The sequence below is a fragment of the Dipteris shenzhenensis genome, chromosome 15, assembly GCF_047967505.1.
Source record: "Dipteris shenzhenensis isolate YYH24624 ecotype China chromosome 15, Dip_SZ_1.0, whole genome shotgun sequence".
Lineage (NCBI taxonomy): Eukaryota > Viridiplantae > Streptophyta > Polypodiopsida > Gleicheniales > Dipteridaceae > Dipteris > Dipteris shenzhenensis.
The window spans coordinates 8,478,820-8,496,922 of record NC_141610.1 but is presented as its reverse complement, the minus strand read 5'-3'; the positions used below and the strand labels follow the sequence as shown (position 1 = coordinate 8,496,922).

General features: G+C 46.1%; 1 protein-coding gene across 1 annotated transcript in view; it reads right to left on the bottom strand.

Annotated features, from left to right (window-relative positions):
• The window catches only part of CTC1 (conserved telomere maintenance component 1), a 155,036-nt gene that overhangs the window by 52,834 nt on the left and 84,099 nt on the right, over positions 1–18,103 (bottom strand). The window contains exons 10-15 of the mRNA XM_087385705.1: positions 6,701–7,021; positions 6,186–6,539; positions 5,938–6,081; positions 5,814–5,831; positions 5,300–5,659; positions 5,037–5,128 (exon numbers count right to left, since the gene is read on the bottom strand). Coding sequence (XP_087241831.1) covers positions 5,037–5,128; positions 5,300–5,659; positions 5,814–5,831; positions 5,938–6,081; positions 6,186–6,539; positions 6,701–7,021 — 1,289 coding nt within the window. The remainder of the gene's footprint in view (positions 1–5,036; positions 5,129–5,299; positions 5,660–5,813; positions 5,832–5,937; positions 6,082–6,185; positions 6,540–6,700; positions 7,022–18,103) is intronic.

Sequence of the window (18,103 nt, the reverse complement as noted above, 5' to 3'; positions counted from 1 at the left end):
GGAGAGAATGGAGTCGAGTGCAGAATGGATCGCCTTGGTGATGAAGAAGTGTCCCGGGGCAGAGTAGAAGCAAGTAAACAAATACTGCACTAAAATCACCTCTGTTGTTTTCCTCGAGAACCTTCTTGCACTCATGTCCGCGGCGATGAGGTTTACACTTCGACAAGAAGGACATGAATGTGAGTGACTAGATGTGAGGTGGCAAAAAAGGGAGGGTGGGAAGACGGAGGTATGTGGATATGAGACTGGGAGTGAACATATGACAGGAATTTAAGAATCCAAATGTGTTTGTTGCAAATTCATAAGACTAAATAAACGCAGTACACATTTGGACATCAAACTCCGTGAGGGATATGCGGGCTATCTCATCAAGAGACAAAATGCTAGACAGCTTGAGCGTGGGATTAAGGAAAGAGCTGAAAATGACCCGAAGCATCAAGGAGGATGAAGTAGCGACTGGAAGGTCGCCAGCTGTACTTTGTTGGGCCAAATCACCGCCACCGGTACTGTCCCCACAAGATGCCTTGGATGTTGTCTTGATAGTACTTGTGAGGGGCAGATAGTCAGAGCCTTCATGATCTGAATCAAAGGAACTCGAAAAAGGGGGTAGCTCCTCATCTGATATGATAGTGATCTTGTTGGAGGGAGGTGAATCTACAGCTGCTCGAGGGCGTTTGGAAGTGCTTTGTGGTGTAGACCCGGCACCCTGGTCATCTGTGGTGCATTTGCCAGGTGATGCCATGGAGGGTGGTCCTGATCCTATTCTGCGAACTACTCGAGCCGAATGAAAGTTCACAAATAGAGTGTCTCGGGGTAATTTGGGTTTGTACTTGTGGCGAGAGGCACGGGCAGGCATGAACAATGGCACCATACGGAGAGGCAAAGAGTGAGGAAGGGGTGTTGATGTCGAGGTTTGGAGAGGCGAAGAGTGAGGAGGGAGTGTTGATGTCAAGGTTAACAAGAGAGGAGTCCAGGAGCAAGAGAGGAGCTGCTCGAGAACCACCAAGAGTAGGGAGAGAAGTGATGAAGAGAGTCCGGAGGGGGAGGTGATGCAGAGGGAAGGAGCGGAGTCGGGTAGGGGGAGCAAGGGATGCAAAGAGTGGCGAGGGGAGATGGCGATTGAGGGGGTACGGACGTCCTGGTAGGGGAGTGCATAGAGGGTGGCTAGGTTAGGAGGGTAGGAGTAGGGGGGTGCGCTAGTAGAGGGAGCAAGTTGGGTAGAGGGAGTGGGAGTGGGAGGGTAGAGGGTAGCGTGGAGGGGCCTGCGTAGGAGGAGAGGGCATAGAGAGGCGGGTAGATGGGGGGAGAGGGAGGGGCGATGAGAGGGGGTAGTGCCGAGGGAGGAGGGGGGTGGGAGGGGCATAGAGGGTCACGGGAGAGGGGGTGCGTAAAGAGTAGGGGGCGGGTGAGGGAGACATAGAAGGTGGGTGCGTAGAGGGTGGCGTAGAGAGTGGCAAGTAGGGGGGGTGTAGAGGGGTACGTAAAGGGTGGCAGTTAGGGGGCTGTGTAGAGGGTAAGGGGGGGGGGGGGGGGCGTGGGGCGGGGAGGGTGCTCAAACGGGTGAGAGGGTAGGAGGGAGCTGCATAGAGGGGAGCTGCGTAGAGGGTGACGAGAGGGGGCTGCGTAGAGAGGCTATGAGGGCGCAGGGAGAGGAGCTGACGATGGAGGCAATGCATACTGAACCTCCTTTGTCAAGTGCCCAATCATAAACATAAAATCTATCTATCCATGCATGGATGGGCATCTGCAACCTTTTGTTCGACCAAGAGAACAAGAGAGGGTGTAGCAAAGTGTGAAAGGCATCCTCAATCCAAGCATCTCTACCACTATACCGGAAAAGAAATGCATCCCAAGATGGTCTCTCTAGAGAGAAAATGCCACATTCTCTACCCATTTTGTACCTCCAATAATCTATGACTCTGCAGTGGGGGACCAAGAGAGGAGTTCCTTCCAAGAAAGGACACAATCGCCTCCATTATTGGGAGCATAGAGGTTGAGAAGACCAACCTTATGTCCACCAATCAATAAGATGATCCATTGTGCTTTAGATGGTATGATGACTGCATGTCCAATCAAAAGGGGGAGAAAAGAGTCGAAAATTGAAATGCATGTTCCCCCCTAGTGCCCAAAGTAAGAGACCCAAAAGTATGACCTAAAAGTAATTTGCTAGATTTTGAGAAATCTCTGGCATCCAGTTTCTGTTTCGGAAGAAAAAGAATATCAATAGAGCCACCAATGATACTTGGATGAAGATAATTGCGAATCAGTTGCACCGGACGGAAGTATGGCACACCACCTAGGCCCTCAATGTTCCAACTAACAATCCTCATCAGTAGGAGGAATTGGGATGGAATACCTTACCCGACCTAATAGTGGAAACAAACCCCTTTGGGGTAATGGGCCTCCTGGCATATGCTTGAGCAAGGGTGGGATAGGCCTCAAGGGAAAGAACACCAAGAGATGCCCTATTGACAGGGAAGCCCATAATTGTATCCTTAACAGTAACAGAAACAAAAATAGTCCACCGAGGTAGAAAAAGAGTTCCTTTGAAACACTCCTAGCGTCAGAGTTGTTGAAATCCCTACACTCGATGGAGAAGATCGAGTAAAAGCCACCCTCTGTCCTCGATTGTGATGAAGTGATTTTGGAAAGCAATGGAAGAGGGGGGCTGCTCCAATTAGGAAGCAGAGCCTCGAGAAGCATCTACAAGAGAAGCATCACTTGTCCTGACCAAGATTGGAACCAGCATAACCTGCCCACGACCTAACAAGGATCTAGAGCCTAGAAAGAAGAAGAGGAAGGAGACTACTCAAGGCCAAGACCTCGAAGAAGATCTATCGGGGAAGCATGACTAGTCCTAACAAAGACTCGATCTGATATAATGCTAGCCATGACCTGAGTATGATCCGTGGCCCCAAGAATGCCAGAAGGCTCATTGGGTCCGGAGTGGATGAATGCCCCTCCTCATCTATACATGGTGGAGAAGCCACTCTCACTCTAATTGATGCCTAGTGTGGGCCAGAAGCCGGACGGGATGTGCAACTGGTGCCAAACGATGAGGGGGTGCTGAAGGTGCACTTTGTCGAGAAGTCACACCACCGGAAGCTTTCTGATGTCTTTTCTTCTTCTTTGGGCAACCTTTGGCAAAGTGCCCAAGGACCTGTAAATCTGACGTTGGTCATGCCTGCCTGCTATCTCAAAAACTCTACTGTAAAAGAGAGCAATCTGGGCGTTGGAGCAAGATGTGATTATCCATAATGTTAGGCCGCTACCCCTAAAGAGGGCAAGCCAGGGAGGGGGGGATCTCAATAACCACTCCAAAAGTAGCTCCAATCATGGCAAGGAGTCAATGGTACACCTGGGGCAAAAACCTGGAATCTGATAAAAAGAGATGTCTTTTGCATGTCCTTCTCTATTGGGTCGAATCCAAGAGAGCAGGACTTGAAGAAGATTTTCCTAGAGCAGAGCGCTAAGGGGCTGGCATTGAGCACGGTGCTTGCAGCTCCAAGCATGTCAAATGCCACCTGAAAGAATCCTCGTCCCAATAAACAAACATCAGTGAGGTGCGGGGCAAGGTGCTCAGATAGGGCTGCAAGCAACCCCTAGCTTGTGATATGGAAGGGTGGCACCAATGCGTGCGAAGAGTGTTGTAGAGCTTTCAGGCTACACGTACTTTTTGCAACTGCAGCAGCTCGTCTTTTGAAAAGATACACGTTTTTGCGGCTGGTGGAAGTGGATGTGGATCAGCTGGCTGGTTCGACATTCATCAATCAAGGATGGAAGGCCGATCCGAACCGATATGACCCATCTGTTGATTAGAGAGGATTGAGGGGCGGGAAAGGAGGGGCAGGCTGAGAACCTAAGGGAATTCTAATGGGAAGGGCTGTGAGCTAAGGGAGAGGATGTTAGGAGCTGGGAGGGAGGATCTGAAAGGAGAGAGGGAGGGGCCGACATGCTGAGAGAGAGGTGCTAAAAAGGGAGACTTGGGAGCTGAGAGAGGAAGGGGACCAAGTGGACCTTGAACCGGAAGTGACTCCTTGGAAAAGAGCTTGCTTGGAAACAGTTGAAGACACCTTTCTAGAACCTAGAAATGCTGCTGTTCACCTTGTTCTTGCAGCTGTATCTTGATGCTGACAAAAACGAAATAGACAACAGCTTGGAGAAAACACAGTTTCCTGGACCAATTAACCAACAGAAGAGGTGCAAAATGGAGTTGAAGGGTCTTTTTAAACTCGGCCTCTGAGGTGTATTATGCAGGCTGTGAACTCCAGCAAACGTGCTACGAAATGGAGCTGCAGTAAGTCGTTTTTTAGCACGGCAGTGAGTCACAAGTGCCAGGAGAAGAGGAACAGCAAGGAAAACGCAATTCAAGGCAGCAAGATGGAGGGGAGTTATGGAGAGAAGTCTGAGGGGCTGGAGGGGAACGATCTAGGGAGCTAAGGAGCAGGAAGAGGGAAGCAGGGAGAGGGGAGAGCGATGGGGAGCTGCTGGGTTGATGGATGTTGCAAAATTTTGAAAGGTGAAGCTATGAAAGGGCTCATCACCTTCTTACAAAATATGCAACCAACAACATTTCTATGTATGCCCATCTCAAAAAAAACAGGCCCACTTACTTGGAAACAGGGCATCGCCATTCAAACCCCTAATACATGAGGCTCCAACCTATGGGGACTCTAATTGGTAGGTGTGCTAGCACACTATATGCCCACGCATTTAAAGAGGTTTCCCATGCTGAGCTACCTGGAAGCCATCCGAATGACATGTATGCTAGAAGGAGGCTATTTTGTTTCCATGGACACTTTCCAAGAATCATACATATATGGATCTGCCCCAGAAATTACAAGACTTAGTGGTAGTTTTGCAAATGCCAAAACCCAAGGTTGGCACATGTAAGTTCTTAAAAACCTACCTGTAGAATTCGGAAGGGGGATAACAAATAAAGAATAAGTATAAGGAGTTCATTTTATTAGAAGAAATTGAATGAATATGGTTTTCTATTCATGCAGTTTTATTTGAAAGGAAAACTCTTGGCTTACAACTGCAGAAGAGCTCGGTGGATTGTTATGACAGCCCCTGGTCCAAGTCCAGCCGGAAAATTATATTTATCAAGCTCACAGGAAACCTCTATCTGCAAACCATGTCCAACCAATTTAGGAGAGAGAAGTAAAAAAAAAATCAAAGCAAGCTTCCTGACCTTTCCCAGGCCTCATCCAAAAGCTTCTACTCAAACACTTGAATAAGCTATTGTATTGCTTCAGCCTTTATTTTGAGAATTTGACAAGCTCTTGTCAATTCTTACCAATTGAGAACTCCCCACGTCCTTCACACACAGTCGTGTGCAGGGTATCATGGGGCTTGAGCTTTTACACTGCTTTCCACACATGTAACGAACTCTTGATGAACTTATTAAGTCATTTGACTGTAAGCTTTCAACGATGGCACAAAAAGACACTAGAGAACCTGTTAAAAGTCCACTCTGTGTCACGTACTCCCATTTACTCGGTAACCTTTGATTTTCAAGGACTTCTCTTACAGACAAGATAGGACTAAGATGAGTTCTGGCTCTGTCTATTGCAGTGTTACATCTGGCATTAAATTGGGCAGGTAGCTTCAGTATGGCATCTGTGAGTGAAAGATTTGGACTTCCCTTAGTAGTAACCTGCAAGGCAGAAGATGTAAATTTTCAGCTCCAAATGATTACAATCAGCATAGTGAAACTGGCAGAAGAAACACAAATCACACATCCAATACGTGAAATTAAGAAATGATGCAATGCAATGCTTAGTAGCTGCAAATAATCTTCAACATTTCACCTTTATCTGGAACAGCACCTGTAATACAACTAAAGGACATGCTGAAGCACATTTCCAACCAAAAAACAGAGAGAGACATTCCCTGCTCCAATGGTGGAAGGCCCAGTCGAAAGTTGCTAGACACCTTAAGAATTCCCTCAAAACGCACCTCTTTATTACAGGTTGACTGCACTGCCACACTCCAAAACAGGCCCCCTGTATGCAGTGTCACAGTCGTAGAAGAATCTCGTAAAGACTGAACAAGGTAACACTGGCCAATCTGAATGACCTGTAAAAACAAGGAACCATTGAGTACACTTTCAGTGCGTCTTTACAAACTAAATTCATGCTTTCAACTAAAAGGTGACACAATAGGAAAATTTGATCTGCTACCTCGTAAAGCACGATATTCTGATCAACAAATTGGAGAAGTAGCTTTGTCACTTGAGATCCACTGTCCGAATGGTCTTCTTTGAGTAAAGATGGAAAATCAGTATAGTGATAGAATGAATCTTGTTCTTTACCATCAATAGAAGCAAATCCATTCAACAAGTGTTGGACATTGCAAACTTTTCTTAATCGAACTAAAACTGAGAGAACACAATCAACCGAACAATCCTGCTCTTCAACCAGCTTCTTGCCTCCAGTAGTCCTCTCACGTTCATTCAAGACATAAAGATGGAAGGGAATTCTAATAACCTCAACAGAAAAGCTCAGCCCACAGTCATCTCTCTTTGTGCCAAAAGACTGGAAGAATAAGGCCTAGAAAGTTAGATTTTGTCCAAAACATTTGTTGTAAGTGCAAATCCTTTTAAAAATCTAAAATTCCTTACTTGATAATAGGTAATTCCAAAAGGGAAGGTCAAATTAAAAGAGTAATTTTGAGTTTTGGTAATGAATCATATCACCTTGAATCTTAAGGGATATTTATGTATCACAACGATAATATCAAAACACCCTGCATTCTCTTTTACTGCCTTTAACAGAGGGTTTTCTGACTGCATCCTTTCATCACAACGATGATTCACATCATCGAAGAACTGTCGTGGGTGTTGCATAAAGCACGCCTCCTTGACAGAGAATGCCACAAGTAATGAGAAAGAACTGGAACTCTCCATGCTGAATGTGGTTCCTCTCAAGATATTAGACCAAGACAATGGTGAACTCCTCTTGTGCTGTACACAAGGAGATTTAACATAGCCCTCAATCACAAGATCAAAGGATGTTACCTAGGACAACCAAGCAAGACGTGAGGCACAATGTTTTTCCATCAAATCCATAAAATTCAACCAACATCATATGAACAAATCAAATACTAACAAGAACATTCTCTACATTTGAAAGGCATGCCCACATTTTCTTTCACTAATTAAAAATGCTTTGATATCAAGTAAAACAAAAACACAAACAAAGACAATATCTCCCATCATTGCACAATCTAGGCCAACCTATAGGTACATATACAAAAGCAGAGAAAAAACCATGGTTGCACAACTCTCAAGGGCTAGAAAGAGAGCAACCAAGCACGCCGTGAGTGATGCCACTGGAAACCAGACGCTTATGTAGCATTTGAACCCCAGAGCATGCTTAAAAAGAATTCATACAGGTTAACATGTATGTAATAACTGTCGAAATTGGGCCAAGTTACTCAGGTTAGGACTATCACAAGGGTGTGATTTCTGGCACATGCATGTTGGCATGTTGGCCTGCATGTGGGCACGACCCTGGGAAAACAAAGAGCAAGGTCATGGGTTGCTTGATGTGCTAGAACCCCTAGCAATTATGCCTTGGGGTTGAATTTTGTGGTTTGGAACAAGAAAGGGGCAAAATACCCTTATTTTTCAAGTTAGGCCATTGGTAGGCCTCCGAAAAGAGCCCCAGAGGGGGGCTAGGGGCAAATGAAAGGGGAATGCCATGCAGCATTTCGCCATGCCGGGAGGCTTTTAGTAAGGTAGCTTGTGGAAATACCACGAGGAAAAAACCATCGCCGTCACCAAAAAACCATCGTCACGTAAGGGGACCGCGGACGGGTGACCACGGAGGTGGAGACGACGATGAGCAAGTCCACTGGCTAGGGGAAAAGGATTGCATATGACGAGGTCCTTGTGGGTTATCACGCGAGAGCCGGTTTGTTGGTTGTGTGTACGGACTGTTCACGGCGGGCTGGTACAGCCTATGTACGGATCACATAAGGGCTGTATACGACTGACGTACGGACTTCCGTCAGTGTACAGATAGTGTAAAGGTTATTGCAAGGCTTTTGTACGGCCATTTGTACGGTGCTTGCATGGACTGCTTCACGTGTGCATACTAACAATGTACGAAGGACATAACTGCAGCGTATGGACGTTATTATGGACAGTGTACGGAGCTGTGTGACGTACAGCTTGTACGGGCTAATTGCTACTGCCTTGGGCTGTGTGCACGGGTAGGTGAGGCAAGTTTGTACAGGCTGCTAGCTGTGTGGAAATGTGGGTAAAAAGCTCTCCGGGTGTATGGATTAGCTCGTGAATGAGCTGGGTTCGAGCTCCGGGCTGGTTAAAAGTTCACTCGTGCTTATCATTGATTGCATTGGACTGTGAACTGTGTTTGGAGAGGTCTTCCTTGGCAGGATGGTTCACAATGAATGCTTGCAAAGCAAGTTCGTGCTTCTGAGCATTGTGGGCGGATCAGTTACGCGCTCACCTATTGTTTGGGTAGTCCAGTGAGTCAGTGGACACTTGTGGTAGTCTAGGGAGTGTGTGGTCCTGTAGGGGCTGCTAGTAAGCCCTAGTAACAGCTCCCGGGGTTTAATGCAGGTGTTTGCATTGAAAATGGATGCCCATGGTCACATGGGTATGAGAGCACAGCCCTCCAAGGCTAATGTTTGGAATTCTGATGCGCCTACCGGGAGTGCGAAGAGCACTGAATGCAAGCGGGTTCGAATTCATTGTGTTTCCTATTTGCTGGCTTTGGCAAGTAGCATGTTCCGTGTGGGAATATGTTTTTGGTTTCTTTAGGAGATAGGTCACATGCAGGCAATGGTTGCTAGGTAGATGGCACATCTTGAGTACAACCTCGTGGCTGAGTAGGCAAGGGTCGGGAATCCATGCTTGGAATGGGAAGTATCCCTAGAACCCCGAGAGGGATGGTACAGGTGTGACTACAATAGTGTTTGTTGTGTTTGATGCCAGTTCTCTTATGGGAAACAAGTTGTTGTATCAGGATATGTGTGACCCATAGGGTGAGAGACTATTGGTCATGGCAGTCTTGAACAGAGGAGAAAGCTTGTGTATGCTTTCTTTTTCTGCTTTGTGCAGATAGTTAACTTTTTGGGCACTAGTGCTATGGGGAACTGTGTGGCTAAGTGTGGTCACTAGTGACAGTTCTGGGTTGTGTGCAAGCTTCCTGGACTAGGCATGGAGACCTACTGTCACGAGTGGTGAGAGCAATGAAAAGTAAAGGCTATGCAGGGTATGTGGATGCCCAATGGGATGTGGAATGCCCCAGTTGTAAGAAGGAATGTATCCTTTTGTAGCCTGGGATTCTGGGTCTCTCACTTAATTAAAGAAATACTGAAACGGGTGCCAAGGTTTGGGGCCAATCTGTGTCTTTGTCTTGGTGCACGGGACTCTAGCTCCTAGTCAGTTGGTAAAACTTTTGCTGTATTGTTAATGTAACAGTGTTGACTGGTTACTTGTTAGTTTTACTGCCCTTTAATTTATTTTGAAGGCCGCTTTCAAGGACTAAATTAGCTAGAACTTACTTGCACCTAGAAAGGCCTAAAAGGGATATAGTGGAAGGACAATATAAGTCTCCCATTCCACTCGTTGCATCGAGCTTTTAAAAGTGACCTCCACTCGCTAATCTACATATTTCCTCCTGCTTCTTTCTTCCTATGCATCTCTCTATAGCTATGCTTCCTTCCCGTTTTCTCTTCCCCAATCAAGAGTGTCCTCATTACTGATCCAAAAGCAATTGGATTTGTTCCGATTAATATGTGCAACACTCTAGTACAAAACAAATCCAAGGCTTCCCTAAAAGAAATGAGCGTCTCCTAAGTGGCATCCAAAAAACAGCAGTGTCATCCGCCAACTCACAATCTATCAATTCCTCATTATGTCTCAGGGGAAGCTTCAGCCCAAAAATGCCAGCTTGTGATCTGGGAAAAATGCCCATAGCTTCAACCACAAAGAGAAAAGGAAATGGGGCAAGAGGGCATCCTAGACAGACTGATCTGGAAATCCAAAATCTATCTCCCCTTAATCCTCTATTCAGTACCTAGATGTGGCTTGATTTGTACAAAGAGGAGACCCCCCTAATCCATACATTTGAGAATCCAAAACGATGAAGGGTCCCCTCTAGGAAATCCCAATCCACTCTGTCATAGGCTTTCTCAAAATCAAGAGTAGAATGGATAATTTATGCGCACTTTGCATAGCGCAATCCGAAGCTTCCCAAAAAGAGAAAATATTATAAAAAATGCTCCTCCCCATGCACAAATCACGTCTGTGTGTCATAAATGAGATCCGGAAGATAGGGCTGAATCTAAGTTTTGCCAGAATTTTATACAAGATGCCGAAGAGAGTGACAAGTCTCCACTAAGACACCATATTCTGCAACCCCTTTTGGAATGAGATGGGTGAGACCCTCTATAAGTGATACAAGCATAGTACCAGAGTCCCAAACACCCTGCAAGGCTCTAAGGTAATATGCTCCCCAATCGCATCCACATCTAGATTTTCAAGAGGTTATTTTTACCATTTTTCTTGAGATGGTGCCTTTATATTCATGTGAGGTGTTGATTTTATTTGGGGCATGTTCCCATGACCCCAGCTAAAGAAATTCCAAGTCATTTGCAGGTCTGTAAGGGCGTAGTATCGAGAAACAAAGCATCAAGGACATGGTCAAAATGTATCTCAATACGCGTGGGGATAGGAGGATTATGCACTATGTCTTGGCATAGTAGTGTAGATATTGAATGCTAAGTAGGAATGGTCAGCACCAAGTGAGGGGGGGTGCAAATTCATGTACCTACAACACAAAGACTGAGGAACCTGAAGAATGGTGAGGAAAGCCCATCTGAACAAGGGCACTTGCCCTTGTGAGTTATTTCTTTTTTTTTGCAAAAAAGAGACTTCTATTAAGTAGGAAAGAACTCGCTAGAGCAAGCTCTGTGCGGAAATACAACATGCTAGGCATGTAATAAAAAACACCTCAGAAGAATGAGGTAGAAATAAACCAAGGCAAAGGCTGAAAATGCCAACTCAACCCTGTAGAAGTCTCAGCAAAGAAGGAAAAGTCTCTCCAATCCTTGAGAAAAGTAACTCTCCTAGAGGAGGCTGCTCGAGATGATCCCTGCATGGTCGCCCATATGGCCATCAGAGTGTGTACTGTATCTGTCCAAGTACTGGCCAAGGTTTGAGAAGGGTGAACCTGAGAACCCCCATAGCCTCAATGCATCTAGCTCTCCAAATGTGCCATGCTGCAATGCTAGCTAAAACCTCCCATGGAGAGTCAACCGAGGAATGAGCAGCCCGGAAGAGAGTGGCTGGAACATCTTCTAGAGAGCACAACTCCACACGGTGTCATCAGATGTGAAGAGCCCAAGAGGACTCATGTCTCTCATAGAAAACCTGCAGCCCTGAAAGAGTGAGCCAAGCCATTGATCCCCATGTCATATAGAAGGGGAGGCGAACAAAAGTGCTGAAAAGTCTTGCAATCCCCTTCCATATGATTCTCGCCTGTCTGCAATCCCAAAGGCACTGTTGTATTGTCTCCGAAGCAGAAGGGCAACGAGGGCACGTAGGGTCAGCCCTGAACCTGGATCTCCATTGGTTCACTGCTATCCCACCATGAATAGAAAGCCAAAAGAAGAGAGTGATTTTTCTATTCCGGTGGGATTTCCAGAGCCTCTGCAAAAAAAATCTCTGCAAGTCTGCAGAAATCTGAAAATTCTCCCAATGAGGAGCTCTGATGGGCCTCCAACCCCTATAGCTGAGCTGGAATTTCCTGGCATTATTGACCGTGTAACGAAAGAAGGGGATGCCCTTCTCTCGGTGCCCTTCATCTATCCACTCCCATTCCCCAAGGTCCCATTGCAAAAACTGAATTGGGACACCTCCATAGAGCCACAACCTCCATGAGCCCATGGCAATGAGTAGCGGGTCAAGATCCAAGTACCACTGTGAAAGAGAGCCATGCTCCATGAAGCCCACTATCCTGACTAGCTGAAACGATACCTCCAACAAAATACCGCCTGTGGATCTGGACAGCCTGCACCCCGAAGAAACATTAAAGACTAGGGCATCCTCATGTGTGTTATGTAAAGCAATCACCGGCAAAGGAATGCCCAATCTGGAAAATGCCCCCATCCAGGTGGAACAAGTAATAGGCATGTCATCTGTGTTCACCCAATCCAAGGGCAAGGCTGCATCAATCTCTGTTGGACTCTCCCTGCACTCCCTCTGAGATTATGAACCACCTAGGCCTGTCGGTCTGCAGGAAGAATCCTGAAGGCTTTCCATGCTCCCACAGTAGATGCAGGGCCCCTCTCCCATCTGGGCCACTGCATGTAAAGAGAAGCTCCAAGTGGTCTCCCATGCTCATCCAAAATACTGTCGTTCCACATGATAGGTTGCCTTTCAATCTCTTCACGGGTGGACGGGGGAATCCTGCGAAGAGTACTCCTGAAGCTGGCCCATGCTTTCAGAATAGCAACCATAAGAGGGGAAGAAGGAGATCTGAGGTGGGGTGTGGTGAAAACCCATCTGGTACTGTGTGTCCAATCCTTGTGAGTTGTTTTAAAACACCAAAATTTGTAAACTCTTCAAAAAGCTGTAGCAAGTATTTTCTTGTTTGTTCTCCTTTCTTAAATGTGTCGAGACTTGCCTCTCCATTTCTCCCTCCACTCATTATGGATCTTTTGAGACATCATTCAACACCTACAAAAGTTGAAGGGGAGCTTCCAACACTTCCTCCCTGTACCACTTCGTGCAAGCTCCTCCAATCAACATGCTTTTAAATGTAATGCTCAAGTGTTCAGTTGTGATAGTCTTCTACTTGGCCTTCAGCCATCTATCCCTACTTGTGTCGCTCACTCATACGACTACTCCTACACCAGCTGTACAACATGTGTCGTTCAACCAAAAGCCACTCCTACACCATCCGTATTAGTCCATCTCCCTACATCACTACATCTGCTCGTTTCAGATAAGGCTCCTCCATTGGTGTCAGCCTTCCACTAACTCAATCAGTCACATGCCCTATCAACCACAGAGTAGTTCCTCAACAAGGATCAACTCCCATGCATTGCCCATTGTAACATATCACCATTACCCACGCTTTCGTGCTAGTATCATACACTTGCCGTTTTTAATACCTGCTCAACATTGCAAATCTGCGCCATTAGCCAAAAGCCACCATCCATACATTGACACTCAACCGCCGATCCAATCGCTCATACAGTTGTTTGCTCCTCACCTTTCAATCCCCCTATTACTCATGATTAGCATTAGTCTGTGAATTTACCAATTTAATACCTTAGATTTAATTACCTATTCCTATCCTAATCCTCCTAAATGTTAAACTAATCTACATTCCTGCATGTCTTAAGTGCCCTACCTAGCTCTTGAAGGCCAGCTCTCCTGATGTCATATGGTTTAGGTAGAGAGAGAGAAAGAAAGAAAGACTATTAACGTCCACTGGAGACCAAAAGGTCTAAGGGACAGCAAGAAATCCTCTAGTACATCTGCTTTAGGGAGGACACATGGCAGCTCCCAAGGAGTGCAAAAAGCAACCCTAATTATTTAGAGTACCTACACGATATTCTCGAAGAGTAAACAGCCATACATCAGTTTAAGACTGAGAGTCTTTTGGTTTTTATTTAAACTCTCTGATTAGTGCTACGCCTTCACGGTAAACTGCCCATTTTTCATCTTTTCTGTCAGCCCTGACTTTAGCTCATTCAGTTGTGTCCATACTTTGGTGCCCTTCAGCTTGTAAGATTGTCGGAGAAGCTTGATCCACATATCTTTCGACTTCAGTGTAAGGATTGCGTGACCTCTGTAGTGCAAGATAGAAGCTAGCCCGGAGTCGTCATCATCCTGCTCATCATCATTCACCCATTCAGAAAAGAGTGATATATTCCATTCAAAACAAATCATACAACAGGTGGGAGAGAAAGTACTCTATCCCTAGCCTCAACAATATGGCAAAAGAGCCATGGAGGTGGTCTAAAATGCCACGACATCATCATTCACCCATTCAATGTTGGGCAAGCTTGATTTGATCTTTGTCAATATTTCACTATATGTGTCCTCCTCTTTGTACCAATCTTCTGGGAGCCCTTCTATTCTAATCTTCAGTGCATTATCACGTCTAGCTTCGTGTTCTTTAATCTCTGCTTGGATATTAGACTTACTTGCTTTGTTGTCCACTTAAACAATCACTTCCTTCTTAGCAGTTTGTACTTCAGTGTGAACGAGATCTTTGACTGTAGAGACTAGCTGCGGGGTAGGGGGGTAATCCTTATAAGATTTTACATCCTCATCAATTACTGCCTGCTTACTAGGCCCTTCCAGGATGTGAATTTGGGCCTTTACTTGTGCCAGCTCCAATCATAGCTCTCTCACTGCCTGCTGCAGATAAAAAATCTGATCCTGCTGCCCGAGGATGGGTCGTTTTGAGCCTTCTTGTTGGTAATTCCGTGCATAAGGAGAGGGTGTCATGGCTGCAACTATAGAGTACCAAGTCCTGATGGCTGTTGAGGGAGTTGAGGGGGACTTGGAGGAGAAGGTAGGCCAGTCCATAGTTAGCTATATGATGAACCCCCTGGCTTAACCTAACCCCCCGGGTTGGGTTGGGGGTTTATCCCAACTCGGGGTTAGGGAGGATTAGAACTAGACTAGGTACGGATGGGAGGTATGGACGGGAGAGGTTGTACGGACGTAAGGCTGTACGGACGGAGAGGATGTGCGGATGTGGTATGGACGGGAGAGATTGTACGGACAGAGAAGCTGTACGGGCGCTATGGTACGAGAGAAGCTGTAGGGAGGCTAGCGGGAGGACGGAGCAGCTGTATGGTTGTACGGCTGTACGGACACTGTGGTAAGAGAGAGAGAGAGAGGGGAGGAGAGAGAGAGAGTCTTGCTTGTGGGTGTGCCTGCCCCCTTGTGAGAGTAGTATAGAGTAGGACAAAGAGTAGATCCGCTTGCTTGCGCCCATGATGATACGCTTGCTATGGACGTTCCAGGATGTATGTGGACATGTTCAAACCAGTTATAGGCTGGCCAAGAGCAGTCTATGTGCCGCGTGGGAGCTCTCTTGGAGGCGCCTATGTTAATCCATTGTGGAGGGCATGTGTGGCCACCTTTGGGGTAGCATACCTACAGTATTCCAACCCCCAAGAGCCTATTTGTAGGCAAAGGTGGGCCAACCTATTGGCCGGCCACCTAGTCTACCTGGTCAAGGGGTCAGCCTTATTTGGCTACGTAGGAGCCCTTTATAGGGCAGGAGGCTGAGGTGGCCTAGTCGAGCAAGACGGAAGCCCTTTATAGGGATGTGTGCCAGCCCCTATGTGGCGTAGGGGGTCCACCCACCTAGGGCAGGGCTCAGTCCACATGACCAGCCAATTGGGAAGGGGGGGGGGGGGGTACTGCCTATATATAGGCCCCCTTCCCTCACTTCTATCATCTCAGTGTGGAGCACTAGTTGTGCCTATATAGCAGAGGTTTTCGTAAAAGTTGAGGGCTTTTTCCTGAGATCCCTTGCAGTCTCTCTTGTCAAACTCTCCCCTTTCCAATTCAAATTGTGTATGGTTTCTCTCTCTCTCAAATTTTGTTCAGATCCACTGCTCTTCTCGTATGGTATCAGAGCCATTGTTGGCTAGAGACCCGAGACGTGGAGGGAGTGTTGAGCTAGCAAACTGAAAGGAGGTTTAGGGCTGCTGTTCAGAGGTGTTCGTGAAGAGGAGTGTGCAAAGGTATGGATCGTACGGGTGTCAAGGAAGGTGTGGTTCCTTTGAAGGGCGTTTCACATTCGAAAGGAGTTCTCAGGGGTCGTGATAGCGAAGGTGTGAATAAACTTAGGCCCCAAGCCTCTTCATCATCTTGTTCAGCCCTCTCTTCTCCTTTTTCCATCGATCCCCTTCTCTACTTTCTTTCCCATCCACTCTCTCTTCCAGCTCGATTCCCTCTTCACTCCGACATGTCTACTCCAGCTGAGATGGCGGAGAGCAAGGTAAAATTCTGGTTTTGGCCACCTTCCCTATTGCCCGTCAATTGGATGGCCTCAATTACGGTGTCTGGCAGGTCATCATGGAGTCCGTACTGTAGTCGTATGATTTGGTAGACCTCATATTGGTGGGAGTTGACAGGCCTGATCCCCTTGCGCCCAACCTAGGGATCTTGCAGCAGAAGGAGGCTGTGACCCTATCTCAACCATGGGACCGTGTCAATGCAAGGGTAAGGTCATTCATATTCATAAACTATACTCCTCAGGTAATTATCGCATGAAGCATATGACAGTGGCCAAAAGTATCTGGGAGCATTTGACGCCCCTGTACAATCGAACCTCTCCCATGAAGAGGGTCTCTTGGGAAGTCCAAATGAGATTGTTGGATCCCATGAAGTCTTCATCGATGCGCGAGCATCAGTTTCAAACGCATCTTCTCCATGCAGCAACACCAACAGCCATTGAATCGATGCTTACAGCAATCGTACTTTCTTTTCAGTTCATGAAGGGATTGTAGTATATCAGTTTAGTAAAAATTTTGGCTCTGTGCTTCAATGTCTTTGAGTCTAAACATTGCCTCTAGGAGCACAAACAAGCCAAGATCGTTTGGGTTGGGATTACAAGGCTTATGGGTGGATTTGTTTCATAGCCCTTGTTCATCACTTGGGGCTCTGAGGCTTGGTTTTCTTTGATTGGTCTTTGAGTCTTTTATGAGAATTAGGTCTCTTCTTGCTCGTTCAAGGCTCACCAACACTTGGTAGAGGTTGTTCAACTTGACACCATTCCCGCTTCTCAGTACAAACCCCCTCGGCATTGGTAGACAAAACTTGGGAGATTATTGCACCCATCATGGCTTAGCATATTTGGAGATCCACATGCACAGAGACTATTGATGGCGCATAATTTGATGGGCATGTGGTCGAGGACGCAAGAGACTTCTAAATCTGCATCAGCTAGGAGGAGGTTGTTTCCCAAAGAATAGAGAGGCAGCCTCTTCTCTGAGTATGGTACTAACATGGTGAGGCACTTTCAGCAACACACTTGGATCTTTCAAGCTTTGCATATGCCTGCAAAGTTGAGTCGTTACTTGTACTTTTCTAATGCTCAGCGTGATGTATTTATTCCTTGAGTGCTTTGCTCTTTATTGCTTCTCTCATACTAATGTTAAAAAACGTATATCTGAAACGCTTGTCAAGCCAAGATGCATGTTTACCAAGGATTGGCAAAATCTTGCCAAGCAAGCATGCATGACTACCAGAAAGAGAGAGCAGCAACCTATCACCTGCCAAGGTTAGAGGGGCTTGAAAGGGGTAAAACTTTAAACGATTTCTTTGCTCAAGAATAATGTAAAACTGAGAGAGGACAAATCGGTTCCCTATTCGTCAAAGCAAGGGCTTGAAGCACTAAGTTACAATCCATTTTGGTTTTCATGTTTTTGAATAAATTGCTATATCCTATACTCTTCAGGATGCATGCTTCACATGCCACATAGCACAAGGGAGTCATCTTACTGAAATCCGATAAAACATTATCAGGGTGTCAACAACTCAGAAGGCATTGCTGTCTTATTTTGTTCACCTACGGGGTATCATCAAGGTATTGAAGTGAGACAAACATGCTAGATTTATTTGGTCTGTGTACAGTTGTCTAGGGGCAAAAAGAAGGCAAGGCCATATTACTTGATGGCATTGATCTTGAAACAAGTCCATTCAATCACTCACTCTCACGTTTGTTGCATGTCATACACAGGTCTGCTATATCCCAGTGGCAACATCATGGTATGGAAAATACCAAAGAGCCAAGGACACAAATCCCTAACTTCTTCTTTTTCTTTGCTTAGTATAGTTTGTCGGAATAGTTTTCTCGCTGTGGTGAAGTCCTATGAGATTTCAGCACTAGCCTAGTAAGGAAATAGACATCCCTAGCTAGTCAGATCACTTTTGTAGATGGGCATTGGGCACTGCACATGATTTGGTTATCTAGTTATACAGCCATATGGAGAAATGGCCACTGTCGAAGGGCTTAACTTGTTTCCTATACAGAGGAGATTACATTTACTGAACTAGCTTCTGGATCCTCCGATTTGCCTCATCCATTTC